We start from the raw sequence: 24,163 nt of genomic DNA on the forward strand, positions 1-24,163 counted from the left end.
GGCGGCTCAGCTTCACGGGGCGATGGGGAGCAGCCTCCCTGCCGCTCCTGCCCCGGGGCCAGGGCCCCCTCTCGGGATGCCAGCGCTGCAGGCTCGAACCCTGCTGGGCCAGTGGAGGAGGAGGATTCGGAGCCCTAGGTCCCCACTTTAAGGTTACTGGATAGGAATTACAAGACAAAGGCTCATAGAAATTGCCTAATTCCTTGGTTTTAAGTGAGAACTGAGTGTTAGAGAAGGACTTTGCAGCCGGCTTTTGTCCTTATCAGCCCACATAGCTTGGTAACAGTAATGAGTTTTGGCCCTTCACCATCTGATCAGGATACGCCCCTTGTCCCGCCCGCTCACGTTGGCTAAGAAACGGGGACAGGGGAGAGCTGCTTCCACAGATGTGTCTTCATGAGGGTCCCATCCCCATTTCTACGGCAGCAGAAATCAGGCACCTTTCCAAGGAAGCCTTGTTAAACACCCTCGTCCCTCAAAACTTTTGCCTCCCTTATTTCACTTTTTTGCATTTGAAATGCTAGAGATGAGGAACCTTTCCATTTTCCTCACGTGAGCCCAAGTCGCCTTGAGCCTCCCCATCACCTGCAAGGCTATTTCACTTTCAGCCTCTTTCAAGAAGTTTCCTATTCCTGTGCTTTTCTCTTAGCAGCCTCTGCCTCCATGAAGCTGTCACAGGTACTGCCTAAGCAGACTTGGCCGAGGTGTGGTGAGTTAATATTATTTTTGCCCCGTCCTCAGCCTCTCTACTCTCTGCAAGCATCTTGCACTCCGTTGCCATCCTGGTCCAGCAGCAGGCAACCCCAGCCTACATAGGAAAATACCGCATGGGACCGGCATGTCAATCCAGAGATCTTTATCTGAGTTGCTGACAACATCAGTTTGTTAACACAATTGACCTGGTGCTCCCGCCAGTATACGGAGTGTCATCCCTCTGCCGCCCCAGCCTACTGTGCCTTGCTTGGCTGCAGACACCAGGCTACGCGTGTACCACCCGTCATCCGCCGCGGTTCCCCATGAAGGCAGGAGGTCTGGCATCTTCAGCTGCAGCTCTCCCCTGTGTCCACCAGCAGCGGTTATCTTTCAGGAGCCTGAAAAGACCCCAGCTGCCCCTTTCTCCACACCCTCCTCGAGCCCACCACTACCTCTGTTAGACCTCTCCCAAACCAATCTTCACCCCTTGGCGTGGCACAGCACCACCTTTCCCACCCATCGCCTTTCCCAGCTCTCCGTAAGGCCCCTTTGGCAGTATGGGGTTGCCCTCAGCATGTGGTGGTAGGTGCTCCAACTGGGCACGGGGGCTGCCATGTCCTCCCACCAAAAAATCAGAGAAAAAGAAAATCATCTCTTGGTGGAAAAAGAAAAAAAAAAATCAGTAAAATGTAATGATTCTTAGGAAGGGAATGGCTCAGCACCCACAGAACCACAGCCAGTGGTTCTTGCCGCACTATCTTGCCACACTAATGAGACTAAAAAGCAGATTTCTCTCTCAAATAAAAACAGAGGAGGAGAGGTAACAGCATATAACGAAGCAGGAATAATTAGGGCCTGCACATGAGCTCTATACATCTCTCTCATTCCAGAACCGCCTCTCTCCACCCAGGACCACAAAATGAGCGACAAGACTGTGTTTAGGAGAGAAAAATAAAAGGAAGAGGTTCCCCTGATTATGCCAGTTTGCTTTCGGACCTTCAGGGGGTGCGTGTGCACCTCCTCCCCAGGAACCAAAACGTTGTAGGCTTCCTCTTGCAGGGGCTGGCAGAAGGCAGGGACGCACACGGGCACCATAAGCGAGGAGATACTGGTGCCCTCGGGAGGATGCTGCAGAGGGAGGAGGACCCAGCGCTTCGTGGAAGGCTCACAAACTGCGTGCGCGATCCACAACCGGATGTAGCTGTTGTTCAAAGATTTTTATTTTTATGAAAAAATATTAAAATTTCATATCTTACACTACAAAAAAAAAAAAAAAACATGTACACAAACGAAATGCACAGAGAACATCTGAGGAGAGGAAATAAGGGGGCAGGAGGAGTGTAAATACAGTGATGCTACAGTCTCCTACGAGCTGAAACGCTGATGCAAGGATCTGAGCTGAGGCTCTGGCAGCACTGGATGCACGAGCTCGCCACCTACTTGCCTTAAGGAATTGCCACAAACATATTAATAAAAGATCAGAAACTAAGCATTACTCTTAGACTGCTACTGACCTATCTCACACACGCCTTAATGACTAATTTCAAGACTACAGTGGTCCAAAGATTCACAATTTCTTCTACATTTTTATATTCAACACTGAATTAGACAAAAAAAAAATCATCTTTTTTTTTTTCTTCTTGTTGTTAAGATACAGAAGGAATAAATTAAAAAAAAATCTTTATCATTATTATTATTATTTAATCAGTCGTCTTTTTTTAGGATTAGGTAATTTTTCCAAATGGCAGCTATCCAATGACTGGAGGTTAGTCTAAACAAGCCATGCTTGGTGAGACTTCCTTCTCCTGAGATGAAAAACTGTTTTGAAAGGAGCCTCTTCACCTCCCCGGCCCTTTGAAGTACTTCCTCACAATTAACAGCAAAACATACTGGAAAAAAAGTATTCGTTGTACCAACAGCAGCACTAGCGAGTTGAAAAACAAACTACTTTGACTTACCATAGGCAGGAAATCCTCCTACAGCTCCAATTTTACTGATTAATGAAAACCAGTGCTTCTTCGTGGTTTAAAAGTCCAGCACACAACTCGCAAGGTCAGCTAACTACCACCCTTACCTCCCTCCTCTGCTTAAAAAGAGCATAACCAGAAAAATATCAGTGATCTCCTACTGCACGCCAATATTTACAACCATCCATTCCCAACATCTGACTTCAGCCTGTACATTTTCGTTTGCCACTCCTTCTGAAGGCAAGTTTTTCTGTTTGTGCTTCATGATGCCCTGGCTCAGCAGGTGGAAACAGCAGTAGCCTGGCCAAGACTGTAGGCACAAAGTCTCAAAGAGCTGCTGCGAAACCCCCCCCTTGCCCTTTGGAGATGCCATGGTAGGAAGTGAGCTTTATGTTAAAACCCCAAATCCACGTGGAAGGCCCCAAAAATTGGTACGATTGCCCCAAATACCGCATGCTTGCAGTTCTTTCTTCGCTGGTAACTGAAAATTTCTGTCGTAAGTACTCTGGAATTTGCACATGGATGTAGAAGCTGTAACTTTTGGACCCTATTTGTTAAAACATCAATTTATTTTATTTTCAGTTCAGAGACAAAGCCTATAATAAAGAGATCTGTAGCAAGAACAGTTCTTGAAATAATATAAAAGGTCATTTATTTATTTATTCAAGGAACTGAGAGTAGGTGCCCTATTTACAAATGCAGTCTGGCTGAAGAACAGTTCATTTTCCACTGGTTCATCTGAAGGGTATCCTGAAGGTTGCTCCAGTATCTGGCAGTTACTACAGAATATCAAGCACATCACGCTCACCTCGATGCAGTGCATCCCAGCAGTACTGCATATGCCTTTAAAAACCCACAAATAGTGAAAGGGGATTTTCTCGTAAAAGTCCATGGAAAAGAACAAACCCAAATCCTTACACAGAGCCAACAGTTAACGAACGACCGAAGAAAACAGGCAGAAAGGCTAAGTGCTGAAATTTGCTAATAAAATCTCTCTCAGTGCAGCTGATTGATGCATGCAGCGACCGAACGATACCTCCCAAAGAAACAAGTTGTTGCTTCTGTCTTCCTACGGGTTATTTTACAAAGCACTGCAGGCAGGGAGGCACAAATAATCCCGAGACAGCTCTGCTGACAGCTCTAATAATGTTATTTATTATTTGACAAATCTCTTTTATGTGCCGAAATTGTTATGTCTTGATTCCTTCTCCCCCCGCCTTTTGTGGCCTGGTGGCTGACAAAACGAAACAACAGGGTGAGAAATCACACCAGCGAGATTCGCCAGGCCTTCCCCTTCTGCCTCGCCGCGTCTCGCCGTGCGACTTGTCCCCGTCCTGTTTCTCGTGTTGCCAGCGGGCTCAGCGCTCCCGTGCTGTGGCAGCGGGGTGCGAGAGGTGAGCGGCCAGCTTCTGCCCTCCCGCATACCGGTGCTTCCCCCTGATCTTTCATACCTTGCCCGTGCCTCATGGCAAGGCGGTTTGGAGGATAACTGGATGTTACAGAGCGTGCACATCATTTCAAAATGGGAAAATTCTGCATCGAGAAGCCCTGTGGAAAGAAAGCAAGCCCTGCTGCTAAGAACCCGCCTCAAGCCCTCTCCTCCTAGGCCTTTCCCTACCCCTTTTCTTTAGAAAGTGCTACTTGCGTCAAATCTCATCAAAGGGCTCTTAGGAAATTGAAGACCTTTAAAGCCAGCTGAAGTGACATTCAACACGTGCTTCTGCGAGCGGTGAAGGAAAGCAGCTGCCTTTGGGCATTAGATAGGGTGCTTGGTCTCTGTTCTGCAGTGCCGGGGGATGAAACCCTAAGCCAACAAGTCGATGTTGTCGTTGAGGAATAACGCTCTGAGATGCTATCCAACGCCTCTATGGAAGCAATACATCTACAGTAATAGTACACACTCGCCATCTGCCAAGCAGTTTTTAATCCTTATCTTTACCAAAGTCTTCACAAAACAACCTATGAATACCAAAATAACTGCACCGATTAATCCCATCTACAGCAAACAGAGGAGGATGTCCCCACACTGTTTCTTGATAGGATTTCCAGAGCATCGGGCATCTCTCTGCTGCCCTCAGGTCCCCCTGAAAACAGCAGCTTCAGGCTTTGATGTACACACTGAACGCTGGCTACAACCCGGGTACTGACTCAAGCTGTGTCAGCTTCAGGCAGATGACACCGACCATGGGATGACAGCGCTGTGACCAGGTCGGGCTGCTCTCCTTCACCTTCCTCTCTGTGCTCTGAACCAAACTGGCCAGGTCTGTACCCATTTCTGTAAGAGGGATCAGGGTTTTGGGGCCAACCTGCCTAACTTTTTCAAGGTACGCAGAGGGTGTCTAAGCTGAAAATACCCACAAAGCAACCTGCGACAGCGCAGATCCCAAAATAATTCCCTCCCCTGCTTGCCTGGCCACAGTTTTGGGGAAATGCCGTGGAATCTCTGTGCTGGGTAATGGGGACACAGGAAGGGGTACGCTAGGGGCAGGTTATCAGACACACAAAGGGAACACAGATGCCACACTGCCGCTGAGGCAGGATGAGCGCTGGATGCTTTAACTCCCACTTCACTTCTCTTCTTGTGGATGGCCCCAGCCCACAGTGGAGAAGAAGGGGGGTGACATCCTTTATTTAAGCAGACTCCTTCTACCTCATATATGCAAATCAAAACTCCCGAAGGCTTTACATGTTGCTCAAACCAAGCAGCAGCAAAAATACAAAGCATAATGGTAATGCAAAAGAAAAAAAAAACAAAATGAAGCAAACAAGGGAAAAAGAACAAAACAATGAAAAAGCCCTAATCTTGTACCTGATGTATAGCAAACTGTACAGTATATACATCGTCATGTATTATCCTCACAGAAGAGCAAACTAAAAGAACTTTGTAACACAGAGAGAAAAAAATATACACCCTGTATTGTATTTGCCATTGAGTAAGCAACATGTTTATACACTAGTCTCTATAACTTAACGCTGTGTAACAGCATTTTTTTTAAATTTACAAAACAAAATATCTATCCAGAAATAATCTAATCATATTGCTCTTCAATACACTTCTGTAGACAAGTAAGACTCGAAGTAAACTTCAGTGAAGCGCAGCTTTTGTGAGCCCACAAACAGCTGCAAAACTTCTCCATTCAAGTAAGTCCTTGGAAGTATTAACATGTGCTGCTGTAATTCAGTATATAAAGGTGCTATATATATATCCCATGTACAGACAACATGTGGTGGGAAGGCTTGCTGTTGTCATCGCTGAAGCATAAGAAATTGGTTAACCTCATGTACAGTAGATCCATTTCCATGTTCCATGCATGTTACATTTACTTCATGAAAATGAGGACACAAATAGGAAGAAAATGAAAACTTGAGTCAAACACTGCTTTATAAATGCTGTGGCAGAGGCCAACGTCCTTCAGTTATAGAAACCACTGAATTTCCCTTTTTTCTTTAGTCAAAATAAATCTCAGGGCTAGTATACAAAGTGCAGGACCGACCACTCGAGGAAGTGACTTTAAAACCAAGTTACAACGGCACCATCCCATTCACCAACTGGACTTTCATCTCTTGAAGGCTGTTCATTATCTTCTTCTGGTGACCAACAAGTGTCACTCCCAGCCGCCTCAAATCCCTGTGGGAGAAAGCAGACGTTGGTTCCAGGGACGGCTCAGGCACACGCCGACACACACACTACGCACCGCACGCACCGATGCTGCTGCCTACCTCTTACCATTTGTGGCTCCCGAAGCCCTTTATAAAGGGAGGCAAGTTTAATATTCCCCCCCCCTTTTTTTTTTAAATGGCTGATGGTGTCTCAGAGAGGTGACATGATTTCACCAAGATCACCTCAGCGGCTAAGGGGAAAAGCTCGACAGCAAAATGTCAACATCGGCTTCAGCAAAGGACTCCCCTATGCACGAGGAGTCCTGTTCCAAGAGCAAAGCTGTGTAAGAAAACGTGTGTTGCAATTTCCTCTTCTCCTGTGAGAGGCTGATATTTGATCTTGGATACGAGCAGCAAGGAGTAAGGTCAATCCACGCTTCCTTCCTCTTCGGGTGAGGCAAAGCCAAAGGTACACAAACCACAACCCTACAGCCAGCTCCTAGAGAGAGCTGAATGGCAAAGGCCTCGAGCACTGCTACTGCCCCGATGGCCTCCTAAAGTCAGCAGGAATTGGCAACACAGCTCCCCTCTGGGCTTTTGTAAATCTTTCTGTAACCCGTGCTTGATTATTATTTTTCTGTGAATTCTATGTGATAAAGGCATTTGTGTTGAGTCTGCCAGGGGTGCCATTACAGGAAAGCTGTAACATAAGATTAGGAGGAACGGTTGTCTTCTCGGAAGTTTGACTCTCTAAAACCTAGGCATCTAGATGAAGCTAATCACCACGGTTCGCAGCAAATACTGCCTGAGAGGCACCTCCGGGGGACAATTATCCCACCCAAAGACAGGAGTGGGATGAGTTGTTCCCTGCAGATATTATGCTAGGAGCTTGGGTGATTAGATTTAATGACATCTAAAGCCAGATGAGGTGACTCCCACACCGTGAGTTATGGCAGTGTAATTTTACTGATTTCTTTAAAGAGGGAAAAGTGTTAGCAAAGAAATTGAAGGAATAAGTTTGGAAGAAGGATCAAGACAGGTGCATCCCTGTTTCCAACATAAGACATAGACCATTAGAGAAGCAGTTTGACTTACAGGAGATGTGATGTTTTGTTTGAAGACTTCCATTACAGAAATATAAGCCCCTTGCTTTCTACCTCTGAGCTGGACTGAATAAAAGATGTTTTCGAAGTTAAGCTCTACAGTTTTGCCAATACAGGTGTGAATCACAGCACTGCTGGCACCAGCTTGTGGACGACACCCAGAAACAACCAAGCCACTTACAGGAGAAGGCTTTCCACTGAAAGCCAGCGGGACATAAGTGCTTTTTGGAAACAACACTAGTAGGACTGATGCATGCAAGAGCCAGGATTGCCAGCGACACCCAGAGCCCCAGCTGCTGCTCCCAGGAGCCCATCTGCCACCTGGGTCATACTGGAGACATGATCCATAGCAGAGCTACATGCTGGACTGCAGGTGAACGTGTACAGTGACCACCCGAATGCTTTTGCATAATGCACGTGAGCGTCAAGGTGCACCTCTCTCAGCAGATTTACATTCTGGACAGAAACTCCTGTGTGAATACAACCATCCGGATCCAAAATTACATAGATGAAGTCTTCATAATCATTGTTTCTAACAAAAAGAAATCCCAAGTGAAGGTTGACGTGTTAACACAAAGCCAGTTGAAGCCAAAAGCTAGACCTGTTCTCCATAGGATTGTCACGCTTTCAGCCCTTGATTTGGAAAATACCAGATTTTTTGCTCGAGGCTAAATACTTCATTTCATTATTACACCCTTTTTCAGTGAAGCAACTCTCTGATGCATGCCGGAAATCCCAGCGCAATGGGTGTGGAGCAACAGAGGTCAACGAGACACATCAGCACATTCCTTACCCGGAAGAAAAGGCTGCAGCACCTGCAAAGGTGCCTAACTTCTCAGGGGGACATGCTTTCATTTCTACCTCCACTGAATTGTGAAACTAGTTCAGCAAGCAATCTTAATAATGAAGGAAAATGTAGTAATACTATTGTTACATGCAATTTATTTTATGTACACAGCACAGTTGGAAGTTCACACCAAAGATCGAAAAAACAGTATAGGGCCAGATTTTTAAAAGAGCCAACATCCGTCTTTCCCCCCTGCTGTGTGCTGCTCTGCTGTTACTTTTTGAAAGTTCAGCTATTTTTGCAGGTATCTAAAGTGCAAGCTGAGCTCTTTTGAAAATCCAACACCACATATTTCACGTATATACTGTTTCTGATATCATCCCTCTGCTCTCGCACACTATGCAGAAAAGCCGGCCTGGAACTATCAGCAAGGCATGTATGTGTTTGCATTTCATACACAGCTCAGTCAATCTAACAAGGAAAAGTCCCTACTCTCTGGCATTGCAGCAGGCTTCCTGATCAAAAGGATCCATGTACCATTTCAGGTTTTACTCACTACAGAGCTTTTTTTTTCTCCTTATAGCATCCACCATAACCCAATATCCTTGAGTAGAGCCTCATTGATTTAAGGGAGGCACAAAGAGAGAGAAGAAAAACGAGTTTCTAGTTTCAATCCATTAGTTGCTCACCAGGGGACCTAGACTATTTTTTGAATATTGAATCCTCTCAAATGTGGAGCCACTGGCCAAAAGTGTGGGGACTCCTCAGAGAGGGGAAAAACTTCCGTGCAGCCTCCACAAAGACCAACCATAAGGCTAACCCAGACAACAACTCCTGAGCCAGTCACCTAGCATAAAATCAGCAGCTTTACTCAAAAGCCACCCTGCGCTTTGCCAAGCCAGCAACAAAACTTCCCCCAAAATGCCTTGAGAATGCAGGAGCTTTAATTCCCGTTTTCAGGCGTGACTTGCAGCATGTTGCAGCCTCCCATGCATCCAGGGCCGAACCACTGGACTTAAAGCAGCAAAAGGCAGAAGGCAGTTTTTAAACAAAATTGGGTGCACAAAACAGCCACTCTGGGGACAAAATCCACTTCTGTGCCAAAGAGTTGCAACACAGCTGTTCTAAAAATCCAGTCCAGTGCTGCTTGACCTATTTCACCACAGCCAATGGGTAATACCACCAGGCCTAGCTCTGGAGATGTACAGGGGTATCTACACGGGCTTTGGAAAGGTCTGGGAGAGTGACAGGACACGTGCACTTCCCTGCAAGAAAAGGCCCATCTGGGACCCCTGCCGAGGAGGAGGCAGACGACACTTGCAGTCAGCATCCAGGCTGCACCTCACCATGCAAGTGTCCCTACCCCAGACGCTGGGTTTGTGTGTGCCGCGGTAGCAGCGGCACGGGCATTCCTCGAGGCTGTGAAAATACGGGCACCCATGTGCCACGGGGTCTCCCTGCTTCAAAATACTTGACCTGCAGCAACAAGACAACTTTTAGTCCTGTTTCAGGGAGAAGTGCCCCCCTGCCCCTTTTCACTTTTTTTTTCACAGAGGGTTGAAAACGGAAACACAGAGGAACTCAAATCACATGCTAACACAGTACTAAGAGACCGACTTCAGTTAACCAAAAAGCCAAGTGAATAAAGGGACAAATTGGTGTCAGCCCATTCCAAACAGCCTGTATACAGCCGTACGCATGCTGTGCTCTTACCATGTCCTTGCATGAAAGCCCGGCTCCAATGTGCCAGGGACAACACAGTATCCCCTTAACTGCAATATCCTCCGTTTTGCAGGGGTTGAATTCATGGTCTCCACGTTGTAAGAAATATATTTAAAACATTTTATTTACAAACAGAACTACTTATACACCATGGACCAGTTTGTCAAACACAGTGTAGGCTAGGACTGGATCGCCACATAAATACAACCTCCCTCACCACCCCGTTAATCATGCAAGAGAAAGGGACATGTTCCTGAAAGATCTCCATGGCTGGAAGCCATCAACCTACCACAAATTGTTTTGCATTTCATCTCCCATTCCAGTAGTTTTCACCATTCTTCGTGTGGTGTAAATCTAAAATGGCCCATGCAGACTGGCACTACTCCGGAGTTAGTAGTTGTCAGTTTGAATGAGGGGAAAGAAGAACCTCAAAGACCTTCAGAAGATGCTAAAGAGAGAGGAATCCACTTGCTAGGGACTTTTGCATGAGATTAGGATTTATTTTTTTAAGAGTTCATCTGCTCTTATTCATTATTCCCATTCTACTTGATTACGACTCAAGAATTGGTTTGTTCAGAAGCAGATGCGATATCACAATCCCAGGATTGAGATTTCAGGTGAAGAATAAGTATCTAGAGCAGGTGAACTCTTAAACGTTCTTCATCCAGCATAACTTTTAATAAATAATTTTATTTTATAAGAAAAAATACAATGCAAAGCAACACAGCACATATTATTACAAATATTCAGAGCTCTTCATCTAATAACAAACAACAGGGTGTCCTGAGATTCAGTGAGTACAGATCTTTCAAAAGGTGTAAGTATGCAGTCCACATTTTGTTAGTAATTGGTCCAGTCAAATGTCAGACTGAAACTCATGTCATGGATCTATCTATTCTTGAGCATTGTCCTGGTAAAGTATTCTTGCAGTGATTGAAAGAGCTCCAGACACACTCAAAGTCACTAGGTGGTCCACAAGTTTAAAGAGCAGGTCTGGTCCACTGGAAAGGTTTCCTTCAAGTCTGATATCCAGTTGGAAAGAGGGGGTGGAGGGTGAGGCTCCACTTTTCACAAGGTGATTCGTCCCTTTGCAAGAATTAGAGCTAAATGTAGAAATCACTCTTTGTTTGAACACATACATTTCAGGTCTTTGCTTAAGCAGGCAGAGCTCAGGACTTGGGGCGATATTCACCGTTTTTAGCTTTTTAATATTTTTTCTCCTAAAATTTGTCACTAGCACTACTCTTCTCTGGAATAAATGCATTAAACCATTACTTTGAAAGAAGCAAGGGGGTAAATGGGATTTTGCTTGGCATGCTGGGGGGGATTTTCAAAAACGCTGAACATCTACTATTTCAACCAGGTCCCATAAAGAGGCCACAAGCTGGGTGCCCACTGCCACCAGTCCCATGATAGTGTCATCCATCCCCTCTCTTACAGAACTAGCAGTTTTTTTCCAGGAGATTTTAGAAGTATACATTCATCATATTTTTTTTCTGCATTTTCTGGCAGGGATATCCAGTTCTTCCTTCTCCACCTAATTTCCACATGTCTCCTCCATAGTTTGAATTTGGGGAATATCATTTTGGATGGTATTTGAAGGCAACCTCTTAAATTGTAAAGAATATTTTACTGATATCATCTGGGGAAAGAAAGCTACTTTCACATTTTCAGATCTTCTTTTCAACCTGATCCCCCCAAGTCCCAGCTCTGGACTATATTGAACAGTTGCCTCTATTGAAAAAAGACAAGGAACATTTAACCTGAATTCTCATTTTGCAGAGTACAAAATGTTTTGTTGTTTCCTTTTACGGGGAGAGAAAAATGAAATCTCCAGAAAAACAAAACCCCAAATATATTAACCTTTAAAGAACTTTGCTTGTTCCAATGTTTATTTCTTCCCCGTAGAATCTCTGGAGAACCCACACAACTCTCAACTGTGCCCCACAGAAGCCAGGTAAACATTTCTGTCCCTTACTCTGTTGATTTTAAGGGCAATCTGCCAGTTTACATCCAGAGAACACAGTTCAGGTCTTAAGTTTGGGACACCTTTCCTCTTAAGTCCCTGGAATCTATGGCAGTTTCTCCTATTTTAGTGGCTGAGAGTCTGGCTTCTGCCTTCTTCACTAAGTCTGAGCGAGACCACAGATTTCTTGATCTGGCTGGCTGGCTGGCTTAATGAACCTTCCACAGTTTTCCCCAAAACAGACCCAAGTGGGGTCAAGATCTCTGCAAAGCCACAACTGCAATGCAAAGGAGCACGGACTGTGCAGGTCAAGACCCAAGCCTGCCTAAGCGTCTCTGTCCAAGGTGGCTGGAGGAGATTTTATTTGCTAGCAAATACTGGATAACTAAATAGCAGGAACCAGCTCAGAAACTTATCTAAACTTGCCAGGTGGGAATCTGGTGGATTTGTGCAGTGCAGTGATGAATTTTTTGTACAAGTATGGTGTCACTGCACATGAAAAAGCCTCCCAGCACATTTCAGGAGTCAAATCAGCAGTTTATGCACGTTCCTTATGGATTATCATAGGAGCTGGCGATGGCCATACCAGCTGTCTCAGGGTTTGTTCTCAGCCTTGAGAGGATGAACAAATCCAGGCTGAACACTACACAGGGAGGCAATGATACCTTTCTTCTGGAGGCTAGCATTAAACTAGCCAGAATACAGCCAGTGGAGCTACCTGTGGGATACACCTTCATAGCCAATTTTGTTTCCTGCAATTCTCCTTCACACAGCCCCTCACCTAGTACGCGAAGTTGAAGCATTTCAACTTCTTGCCTTTTTTCAGTTTCAACAGAAGAAAGTCAGTGAAATGCAAGATGGATTCATGAAACGTCTCCTTCCAGCTTCAAAAAAATCTCCCAAAGCTCCCAAGGCTCTCAAGCATCAGTTCTTCTGCCTGCTCTGCTGCTGTAAAGCCTGGAAGAAAGCTGAAGCTGAGCAGCTCAGACATCTCATCTCCATTGGGGCCAGTAAAGGACCAGAGTAAAATGACATTTGTGCTACTGAGAACATCCTGGGACTCTGCGGAGGGGGTCTTAGATGTGGTTTGTGGCTGGTGAGGTTCAGAGCATCTCTGGCAGCTATAATGTTATTTGAAGGACGTAAACAACTCGCCCTTCTGGCTAGAACTGTAAAGGACAATGGATATCTTGGCCTCACTGGCAATCCGAAAAAACATTTTGAAGTACTTTTTGGGCAGCCTGGAAAGATTCTGGGGAGAAAGTTTTGAATTTCTGAAATACACAAAGAGTAAATAGAGATAAGTATTTACATTTTAAGTCTAATTAAGCAGATCCATTTCACGATCTGAAATGTTACATCCAAGAAAAGGTGGGTATTTGGCACAGTTATAATAGTCCCTTCTATTATTTATAAAACACAGATGTGCAACCCAAGGAATACTTAGTATACATATCACAATGCACTGCACTTTGCGTAATTGGGGGAAATGTACCTCACTCCAAGAGGTGAGGTAGAAATAGTTTTGTCAGTGTGCTAAGAAGAGGGATGCTAAGACTGTTATAAAGCTAAACAAGTGGCAAAAATGCTCATTAATTTGGGGTTGAACACAACATTTTCTTCTGACCCAAACCAAAGCAATTCACTTTTGATCTAAGCATTTCCTTTTAGAGCTCTTGAAGTTGCATGAAGTTATAAACAGGAACAAACTGGAAGTTCTTGTGAAACCGACTGTGTTCTTTGATATGGCTAATTCAGCCAACAGCAACAAGCCTGTGATGTGTTTTAGACAATCTGCATTTCCTACCAGAACTTGCTCTGATTCTAAGATTAAGGTGGTACAGAAGAGGGGAATGCTCCAACCTTTTGCTTTTCTCTCATTTTCTGCCTCATTCTATCCTCCTCACCCATCACCTGGCTAGGTCCTTCCTGCCTACCCTGGGACGGACCTCTTCCTTGGTCAAAGGGTGTCAATCAGTCCAAACGGGGTCCTGAAGCCTGGTGTTTCTGGGCAATGCCTTATCAGATGAGTAGGTGAGGAACTGTGGAGTCCTCGGAAGCCAAAGGAATGGGACACGCAATTGTAGAACTTGGCTGAGAAAGGCGTGTAAGAGTCTCAGGCACCCAAAAAATGAACTAGGTAGAAATCCAAGCACCCTCACTCCTAGAAAGGACTTCATCCCTAGCTTGGGGGTTTCATGTGAGTGCCTGAAGTTAGGCTGGATGAATACAAGTGTAAGGGATAAATACTGGGCACGTGGATGGAGCAAATAAAATCTGAGAGGGAGAAGAGATGCGCCTGCACTCCCTCCATGCATGATTTGTCCGTTAATGCAAAATTGACCTCTATGGGGGTGTTACCAACCTGCAACATGTGCAAAGGATCTCCTACCCTGAAGGCTGAACTCCACAGCAAGCCCTGTGGCAGACAGGAGAAACACTGCAGTTCTGTGGGGCACTGGGATTTTTCCTGCTTTATTCCAAATCCTCTGCACTGATTCTGCACGCACACTGGCTTTTGGCACATGGCTGGAGGAGCCATTACCTCCTCCAAAGCACCAAGCATTCTGCCTCAACGTCTGCAATAACCTAAGCTCAAGTAAACCCAGACGCAAAGGCAGGCTTTGGGGCAAGTTTGAGTAAGAGGCAGGAAGAAAGTACAGAAAATTACACAAGCAAGACAAGCAATGAAAGATGGAGCATAACCAACAGCCCCGAGGTATTCACCAAGTTGCTTTAGCACTGTCACCCCAACTGCAGTCATACACCCGTGCAAAAACCAAGGGCACGTTCACAAGAAAGAGTCTCAGCCAGGGAGCCTGTCCCCTAGAGCTGTGGGTTTTGCCGATGGTCTTCTGTTGGCAATGGCTTGTATCTACTCTTATTTCTGTTACAGTAACCTTGAAAAGTATTTCCATACTTTACTGGGCCTAACTGTCCATTTGGCTAAGCCTGGGTCTACTCTGCAACCAGCTAATCCAGTATACCTCAGCAGGGCCTGTAGCTCCTATAAGATTACTAGTAGGTTTGTTTTTTTCATTTGTCAATAACCTTGAACAATAAACCAGTACTATGTTGAGAGGACAGCTTGTCAATTATTCAAACTCAGGCATTAATTTCTGTGAGTGAAGGAGCCAAAGTACTGGCTGCCATGTAGTAAGGGTAAGTTTTAGTCCTGCCTGCGCTTGTTATCATCAATACAGATGCTAAAAGAGAAACTGCTGACTGGGAAACAAAGGGTAATGGTTTCCTTTCTGCAGCCTCCTCGCTAGTGTTTTTGAACACTTTGTTTCCCTCCCCAGCTCCAACACACGAGGTGAAAAGGATCTGGAAACTACTTACTCTAGGGTCACCTGAGCCACGGCGTCCATTGAACTGTATCCGTTCTCCATGAAAATCTCGGTGTACCGGCCCATTTTGATGGCTTCCAGCCACTCACCCACTGACCTGTAGGCACCGCTCCCCACCGGACTGTGTTCTACCAACAGATTTGATACTCTGAAGACAAAAGGGGAAACAAGAGAAGCAAAGAGAGTCAGCATCATGATCCACCCAACACGACACAATTGCTCATGTTCTCATACAGTAAAGATGGCTCTTCTGTGGCATTTTCGGTGATTGCTGAAGCCCAAATCCTCCCAGCAGACTCCTGCTGAGCAATGATTTTTCTGTCTCATACAAAGTTGTTGACTTTACCCTGGAAGTACAGCACAAATGAAATGAGGTGGAGGGCACCATGCTCTTATGAGCCCCATGTGGGATTTCCCAAAGTTGTCAGTTTTACCACTGTTTCAGAAAGGCCAGTGTAAAAGCTTCCAAAATCTCCCAACCGTCTTAGTCAGCGGAATAAACTAAATGATTATGACAGGTTAGCTAGGCAAGATTCACTATGTATCAAATACATCGCTTCACCTTCAACTTCGCCTGCTTTTCAGGGACTGAAAGCGGAAGAGTTGGCCTCAGCAGAGGAGAGGGTTAGCATCCGTCCCCGTTACTTCTCACAAACAAGCACTACGAGACACTCCCTGGCGCTCTTCCTTCAAGGTCTTCGGTCTCACTATTCCTGCCCTGTTTTCCTCCTCTTTCTTTAAAGCTCATAATTAACTTAAGACAGCCCAGAGCCTGGAAACCGAAACCCAAATTACATGTCCCAGCAGCAGCCGTCAATGGCAGGCTGTTGTTAACACTTCAGGGGCTGCTCCTGCAGAGTCAGGCCAGGATTTTGGATGCAGGCAGCATCCGCCAAGCCCTGCAGAGAGCAGCAATGCTCCAACCACGCGTCAACCTCCCAGTGAGGGCTCCTGCTCAGCCCTGGAAGCAGAGGGAGACTCCTGCTCCCATACCTTTGCTCAGACCTTGCAGCAGCAACTGCTACCTGCTCAGTTATGCTGCACACGGAAGCAGCGATTCGGGCAAGATACAACCCTTCGCTGTGGCAGAAACACCAGTACAATACCTGGCACGAGTGACCCGTGTTGTGTGCGGGTCCACCACTCTACTAATGATGCGTGGAGTGCGAAGGGGCTTGTCCAAGGTCAGCCAGGAGAGAAAGCAGATTTCCCCCGTTTTGTAAACCACAACATCCAGCTAACGTAAGCCTTGCATAAAGATTATTACCCACAGGTAAAAGTGTTTGCTGGGTCAGCCTCTGACTGAGAGAATTACACTGGAGAGATTTTCAACTGGAAGGCGAGCTAGGATATTATATTGTTATAGCACTTCAGGAATCTTCGTATATTTTATGATCACATTAGTATTATTTGTTTATTTAATAGCAATGCTGAAGGGTCCAATAAATGTGAGCACTTGCAGTACCAAGAGCATAATGGCTTCCCATAACGTTTTATACACATGAGGAATTCAAAACTCCTAAGCAATCATAATGAGAAGTGGAATTTCATCACTAATGTCAGGAGGTACCTACTGATACGCACACACTGTAATGTAGAGAGTGACTTCCTCCCTTATTTGCATTAATGAGAATTTCCATAAAGAATACATTTCATATATAAAAAATCCTTTACAGCTGCTGTATGTTGAAATTATGATTCATTCACAATTACTGTGGTCTGGGCAGGCAATCTGTGATTATAGAAACACAGCCCCAAGCCTGGCTGTTCAGGTACTCCATCCACCTGAATATACCCACAGAGCCTTTGAAAAGGAGAGGTTTGGAATTGCACGGACCTGTTAGTAGAATAAAACATCAGCAAAGTGCTCAGCAGCTCAAGGAGATGGTTTACTCCCTATTTTCATCTTTTCCTGCCTAACAGTTTGGTATAACAGTACATACCACTACTTAACAGGCCTTAAGAATGACTGTTCTCAACTGAAAATAAAAGAGAAACATCCCATTCTGTACTGCCATAACCTTTTCCTGCAGGTTTGCTGGGACTAACATTACAACTAATGCTAATACAGGACATTCTTCATTTTCTTCTTCATATGGTTAATGATGCATGTAAAATAGCCTGAGGAATCGGATCTATTTGGTATTTAAAAATGAAATTGTGAAGATTTCATGTTTCTTCTCTTCTAATGCATGACACGTCATGCATGGGAACATGTCTTTTTTTTTTTTTTTAATCCTCTGAGAATAAGCTTTTCTGATGGGCCTCTCTCTTCCAGGTTAATAAGGGGAACTCCACTGCCATTAGTGAAGCAGCAATGATTTATATACATCACTCCTTCATGACCTTGTGAGGGACTGAGTGATTAGCAGCACAGATGGCTCAGAAGTTATACTTGTGTGCTTATGATGAAAAAACAAAAGCCTCTCCAAGACTCCAGTGTGGTGGAGAGACCACTGCTAAAACTCACTAAAAATCTGAATATCTTCATTTTTTTTTTCCAAGTACAGTTTAATTTCTTGACTGTACTTCCCCTTTTGTAGCTGTGTAGCTAGTGAAACTCAAAATGAATTGCCACACGGCTGCTTGATTCATTTAATGTGGTTTTAGCAAATCATTTGTGTGTGGCTCTTTGGTAACCACAGAGATCCTCTCGCAATTTCAAAGACTGTCAGAACTGGAGGGGGCAGCTAACGCGCTTGGAACACTTGCGGGAGGATGCACTTGGACATCTGGAGCTTTGCACATCCTAAGTTTCCCCCAGAGTCTCTCTCATTGGTATACAAGATAAAGTCAACAGGCAGATAATTTGAGAGGTGTTTACTATCTACTTCAGTAGTCTACTCAGTCCTGCTCTCTCTAACCTTGGGGTAGAGCACAGGTAGCTTTATCATAGACCTATAATAGTGCTGAAACTCCAGTTTCTGAAAGGCAGGCCACAGTAATTTTCTTTGTGGCAGCAGCACTACATTTATAGAGTAACTGAATTGCTGACCTGCCTGCCAATTTAACAGAAAAAGTTGATTGGGAAAACTCCCCTGGACATAATGAAGCTGGAGGGAACATCCACCCGCGGATGTGCGCAGGCAAATAATAAGTGGTAATTCAACACCAGGGTGGGTATTCAGACAAGAATCTTGCTCTGAGAAATGGTTCTGGCCTGATTTTGTACCTGCTCGATGCATTAACCAGCGTCTTCAAGCTGCTTGGGTTACGGATGAGTTTGTCCAACATGCTGACAATTTCGTCAAACTTGGGCCTGCTGTTGCGGTCTTTCTGCCAGCAGTCGAGCATTAGCTGGTAGAGAGCAGCAGGGCAGTCCATGGGACTTGCAGGCGATAGCCTTCCTCCACGGCTTTAATCACCTGCGGGAGACAAACACAAGGCTGCTAGGTTGCCATTCCTTCCTTCTCTTAACCTTTTTCCCAAACGCAAATTGGTTTGAATAGAGAACTGGGGTCCAGCAATACGCTCACACACAACCAATTCTTCCCCCTTTCTGCATTCAAGACGCAAATCAAGTAAACTCCATATCTTTCAATTTTTTCTACGGAATGGGGGTCGAATAACTCATTTTCAGTCACTGCAAAATGAGCCTGGAAATTCAAGGCAACCAGTGGGTCAGATCTCAGGTTGCACTTGTCCGAATCTCAGCTGAGGTCTGTAGGTCACACCAGGAAACTCCCAGAGCCTGCTGTGGTCCCCCACCAGCAGCCTATGGGGCTTTCTGGCATCGTCTTGGAGCGCAGTGATTTTGTTTATTCAGACGTTGGTTCTTTTTAAATGAAAAGGCATGTGCTAGACCACAAATTTGTATTACAGTAATAAAAGTCTGACTGTATTTCGAAAGAGACTTTGAATGCTAATTGATGGATGGATTCAATGCAGAGGCAGAACAACCATCTCATATATCATTCAATACTGTCTGGGTCTAGCTGTTCTTACTGCATCCACATTTCTGCCAGGAATTTAAAATGTCAGCCTAAGAGTATGTAAATTAAAAACGGGAGGGTTGTTGCACTGATTTCAAGCACAACCCATCTATGGTTCTACATTTAAAACAAGTGGTATGCGCATGTGCCGCCTGCACTCCTGAAAGGCACAAATGAACAAATGAGGGCAGAATTGAATAACACAACTTGTTGTCCCCAGTTTTGGACAGATTTACAGCAGGACTCCAAGCCCAGCAGTGCCCATTTTGAACCCTTAACAACTTTGAGAAGAACGCAGCTCTTGTTTCGGGCCACAAAGGTCTGTGTCCATGCCAGGAGGGTCCTAGCAGCCCATCTTCACCTCTCTACTCCCAAGCCTCGCTGCCCAAATGGAGGCGGACACAGCTATTGCTGATGGGGAACGCTATGTGGAAAGCCACAGCGCTTCGCTGCTCAGCTCCAAGGACTGCCTCAAATGCCATTCATGCTGGGCACTGTCTCATGATTTGGAAACATCCCGTGTTTAAAAATACGGCTCTGTGGTTAGTGTGTAAGTTGTTTTCTTGGTCTTTCTATCAGTCAGAGCCACATCAGGATGGCATTGCTTTTCAGAAGGCTCCAAAATTCAAGACCGCATGCATCACTTTCAAATCAGCCTCCACCACATGGCTTTTTGCCACGTGGAGGAGTCCCAGGAATGAGCAGGCTGAGCAGCAGCAGTGGGAAACTGGAATCCCCTGAGGATGTATGTAGCAGATGAGGCTACGTGAGCTTCGTAATCTCTCAAGGGTGCTGGCATCCGAAGGTCTGGCCACAACACCTGCAGTCCTGTGCTCTGACACAGACCCATCTAAAATTTCATCTGTCAGGGGAGCAGTTGCACCGCTCTCTACCCAACCTGTGTCTACAAAGTGATTTCATCTGCAGATTGCTCACAGCATCAAAAAACAGGCCCACCATACTATGCTATATGCATTGTCTATTCCTCACATCACGCTTTTCAGCTGGTCCCTGGCCTCAAATTTACAACCGCCCTACAAAAGCCTCAGCGTGGCACAGCCACGAGAACATTATTTGCTGTGTCTGCATATGTATTTATAACAATAACGGATCATCCCCCAGCTGTAGCAGAAAGAAAATAGCAGCAAGACGGTTAGCAGACCAGCTGGCAACCAGCTCAGAATATCTTGAACTACATCTGCAACGGGGTTATGCATGCTTTATATTCCTGGCAGTAACATCACAATCAATAGCGTTAACTCAATTTACAGGATGTCGTTCGTTCTGGTGATACAATGCAAATGGTATCAAAACGCTGCAAGGGGCTAGGATGCTGAAATACTCCCTGCCTCTCTCTGAAGGTGCCTTCAGGGTCTGGCAGTAACAGGAGCAAAAGAATGAAGCAATAAAGACCTGTAGCAACCTTGCAAGCAAACTCAATACTTAGAAAACAACAACAAAAAAAAGCACATTTGCCACTTCGTTCATTGGTGCCACTGCTTTTTAAGACTTGATGAGCAAAAATTTGTATATAAAAGGAGACATTTTGTATCCCTTTTACCCTCTTTGGACAAGCACCATTCACTTACGGATCCAAGTGACTGAACTGGGGATGTTTGGAAAGGGAAGACCTGAGACAGTCTATTCCAGTAAACCAAAGTAACTCTTTTAGCTCCCTGTTTTCATAAAACCACCGGTCTGAAGACTAAAAAGCAACCACTGTGATCATTTACTTACCAACCTGTGTAACACAGGCCACAAAAATCCTCTCAATTCCTGCATAAAAACCTTACCGTGTGGTGCAAAGCTTATTTTTAGAAAGCCTTCTAGACACCAGAACGACCTTCAAAACATGGTTTGTAGCTTTCGAATTTACAACGCTGCCTGCCATTTGGCACGGCACCTCCTTTAACAGGGGCGAAAGTAATCTGGCTGAAATATGGTGAGAATCGTTTTGCTTCGTCGTGCTGACAACGTGCTTTAATTAGAAAATATACAACAAAAACTCTTGTGCATTGGAGTCTGAAATTCCATGTGAGCCGAGCTCCCTAGACCTCCACAGAAAAAGCCAACACACACCTAACACTGCTGGTTCTTCTGCCAGCACAAGGAGGGGAGGAAAGGAGAAGAACAGGCCTTTAGAGGATGAAGGAAGAAGGCACAAATCTCATGAGAACCATTTCTTTGCCACAGCACTGAATCGTGTTTCCTTGGCTGCCACCATCCACACACACGTATTATAGGGAGAGAGAGAACCTAAGCAAAGCCCGATCAGGAACTGATGATCACAAACATTTCACCAGTTCTCTGCTTTCCTGCTTGTAAAGAAAGCATTCCCCCATCTTCTTCTTCTTCTCAGGTGGGAAATTCACCCTATGCCCCACAGAATGGACAAAGTGGTATCTGTGATTTGGTTTTTTTGTTTGTTTTTTTTCCCCAACAGTTCTGCAAAGTGTAGATGTTTAGTGTCACTAACCTGACAAGGGACCCTCCTGGCCACAGAGAGTTATCTCACTGGAACCAGCCAGGATTTCAGCCTGGCATTTATGAACGGCATCCGTACCATGCTGGTGCATCGGCACCAAAGGTTGTGTTATAGTGCTTGGTGCGACTGAAAAAAGCTTGGCTGCAAATCACTGCCCTCTCCACCCAGGGTATGGAAGAAAGCCTCCGTATTTGATTGAGATAAATCCCTGAGCAGATATGTGCTGCTTTACCAAACTCCCTACAAATGTGACAGCCTCAGCGGTGCAGGAGCGGTGGGGCATTCAGCCAAACAACACACTCATCTCCCTGGCAAGAAACGTGGTGTGACCGTCTCAAAGGCACTGCTCGTCTCCTTGCCTGGACTCAAGGCGAGCAGTCGGGATGAGACAGCAGCTCCTGCGTGTGACAGGTAGTCACAGCCACTGATGGCAGAGGCTCACAGACAAAACAGAGGAGAAACAGAAGGCTCAGCCAGAGCCTCCGCTGCCAATAAAATGGCAGAATGTCAAGGGGACAGGGATGCTGTTCAAAAACAAAGGATGAAACATCAGGTGTTGTGCTGGGGACAAAAGCAGCCCACAGCAGAGCAAGTACGTGCTTGCTTTGCCCAGCCAGGAATGGCGCTTCCAGGGGTGGCAGGACTGCAGAGACAAAGCAGGAGGGATGAGGAAAGGCTCTGTTTTCCATATGCAGAGTGGCTGCGTTTTTTCCCCCCATCACAGAGCTCCTCTGGGGGCCTTGTGTGCCACACAGCGACCCCCTACGCCATGCACTAGCTGGCGTCCTGAGAGAATTCCACATGCCACACTTTTCAGAGATGTGAAGAGGAAGGGGAGGCCCCAGAAAATCTGGCAATCCCAGGCTTAATTTTGTTTTTAGGATCAGATAAAGACAGCTGCTTATAGTGAGCTCAGGGTAGGAGGAAGTCTTGCAGTAGGAACATGAGATCCTTAGGTAGGTTGGGAAAAGAGCTAGTGTAAGGAGGGTGACAGTGTCCCCACGTACGCCACTGTTTGGAGGTGCTTCAGAGGGTGACCTTGAGGGGGAACAGGGGCCCAGCAGCAAGGCAACACACCTGAAGGGTGCTATACAAACAAATGAGAGCTGGCACTAACAGAGACTCAAAGACATCCACAACAGAGAAAGCAAAGGATGGGGGAAAAAAGGAGCAAAACTGCTCTCGAGATCAGCAATGCAAAGATGACCGAGATGCACTCTGTGCACTGCCAGTCTGGACTGCTATCACTCGATCAAATCACCCAGCTTTTGTGCAGCAAAAACAAGCCCTTACCATGGCTCTCTTGAGTTTCTGCTTTACGTGGCAGCAGGGGTATGAACACACAATTGAAATGTTGCCAGTTATCAGCATCTATCCCCTGGCAGACCTTTGTCATTAAGCAGAGCAGGGACAGGCTCCAGCTCTAACAGCATTAGTGAAGCTCCAGCAGTCTGCTGGGGGAACCAGGCTTGCCTCCGTGCAGACACATTTCCCTCTGCTCTGGGCTGCTGCAAAAACAGAGCATCAAACGGGAGGATGGCTTTTGCCTGGCATGGGGAGCAAAGACATTTTTACAGCAGCTGTCCTCCTCCATCCCCATCCCGTCTCTCTGACTGCAGAACAAACACTGAGCCCTCAGAAGTCCCATCACGCGGCAGCTCTTGCACGTGCTTACATCTTGGTTTGTCATTTCCCAGTAAGGTCTCTCGCCGTAGGACATCACCTCCCACATCACGATGCCGTAGCTCCAGACAATCGCTGGCCGACGTGAATTTCCGGAAGGCGATTGCCTCAGGTGCCGTCCATCGGATGGGGATCTTCCCTCCCTGGAACAAAAGAAAATAAATAGATTGCAGAGGAGGGCAGATAACATGCAAAAGAGGACAAAACAGCACTTCTTACAGCACCGAGGGATGTTATTTTCTCTCTGGAAAGAGACATCGAATTTTAAAGTAAATCTGTTTGACAGCATGGGGCCCCTTTCCACATTATCTCAGCCCATAAGCATTTGTAGGCTGCCTACTAATTGGCTGTCCTGAAGGTTTGTTGTTTGAATGCTGTTTGAATGCTGGGACATGTATAGGATCAACATCTCAATTATGTTGCACTGGTTGGTAGGGGAATACAGTTCCTCCATTTCTAAGAGCGAGCGGGGGAGGAACAGACAGCTCTGAAGCCAGGGAAGACTTTGATCTAATGAGAGCTTCATGCAAATTGCTGCGGAAGTAATGCCTTTTTTTTTTCCTTCTTTTTTTTGCAATGCAGTCCCAAGCCTGCAGAGAGATCTGCACAGTGGGCATGGAAATTTGTGTGCACGAAGACCAGCTTGGCCTCGGCTGCGGGACTGAAAACGGTGCCACCTCCCCCAGATCACTGTGGTTTATCTTTTGTACCATTTATTGTCTAAGTACTATTACTCGGGCATAGCGAGAGCTGTCAAATGTGCTTTGGTAGTTCCTTTTCCCCTTTCTGCCATTTCAGAAATCAAACTTCAGACCAGCTCTGAGAAGGAAGGGTGGGGAGAGGGTTTGGATTAAGAAATACTTTTCTCATTGGGT

The 24,163-nt window shown here is 45.7% G+C and overlaps 1 protein-coding gene across 1 annotated transcript in view; it reads right to left on the reverse strand.

Moving 5' to 3' along the window:
* Window positions 1–5,273: 5,273 nt before the first annotated feature.
* The window catches only part of EPHA5 (EPH receptor A5), a 198,413-nt gene continuing 179,523 nt past the window's right edge, over window positions 5,274–24,163 (reverse strand). Inside the window, 6 exon segments of the mRNA XM_040555646.1 lie at window positions 5,274–6,288; window positions 15,181–15,336; window positions 18,361–18,520; window positions 18,523–18,553; window positions 23,281–23,358; window positions 23,360–23,431. Coding sequence (XP_040411580.1) covers window positions 6,183–6,288; window positions 15,181–15,336; window positions 18,361–18,520; window positions 18,523–18,553; window positions 23,281–23,358; window positions 23,360–23,431 — 603 coding nt within the window. The 3' untranslated portion in view covers window positions 5,274–6,182.

This window comes from Cygnus olor, chromosome 4, assembly GCF_009769625.2.
Source record: "Cygnus olor isolate bCygOlo1 chromosome 4, bCygOlo1.pri.v2, whole genome shotgun sequence".
NCBI lineage: Eukaryota > Metazoa > Chordata > Aves > Anseriformes > Anatidae > Cygnus > Cygnus olor.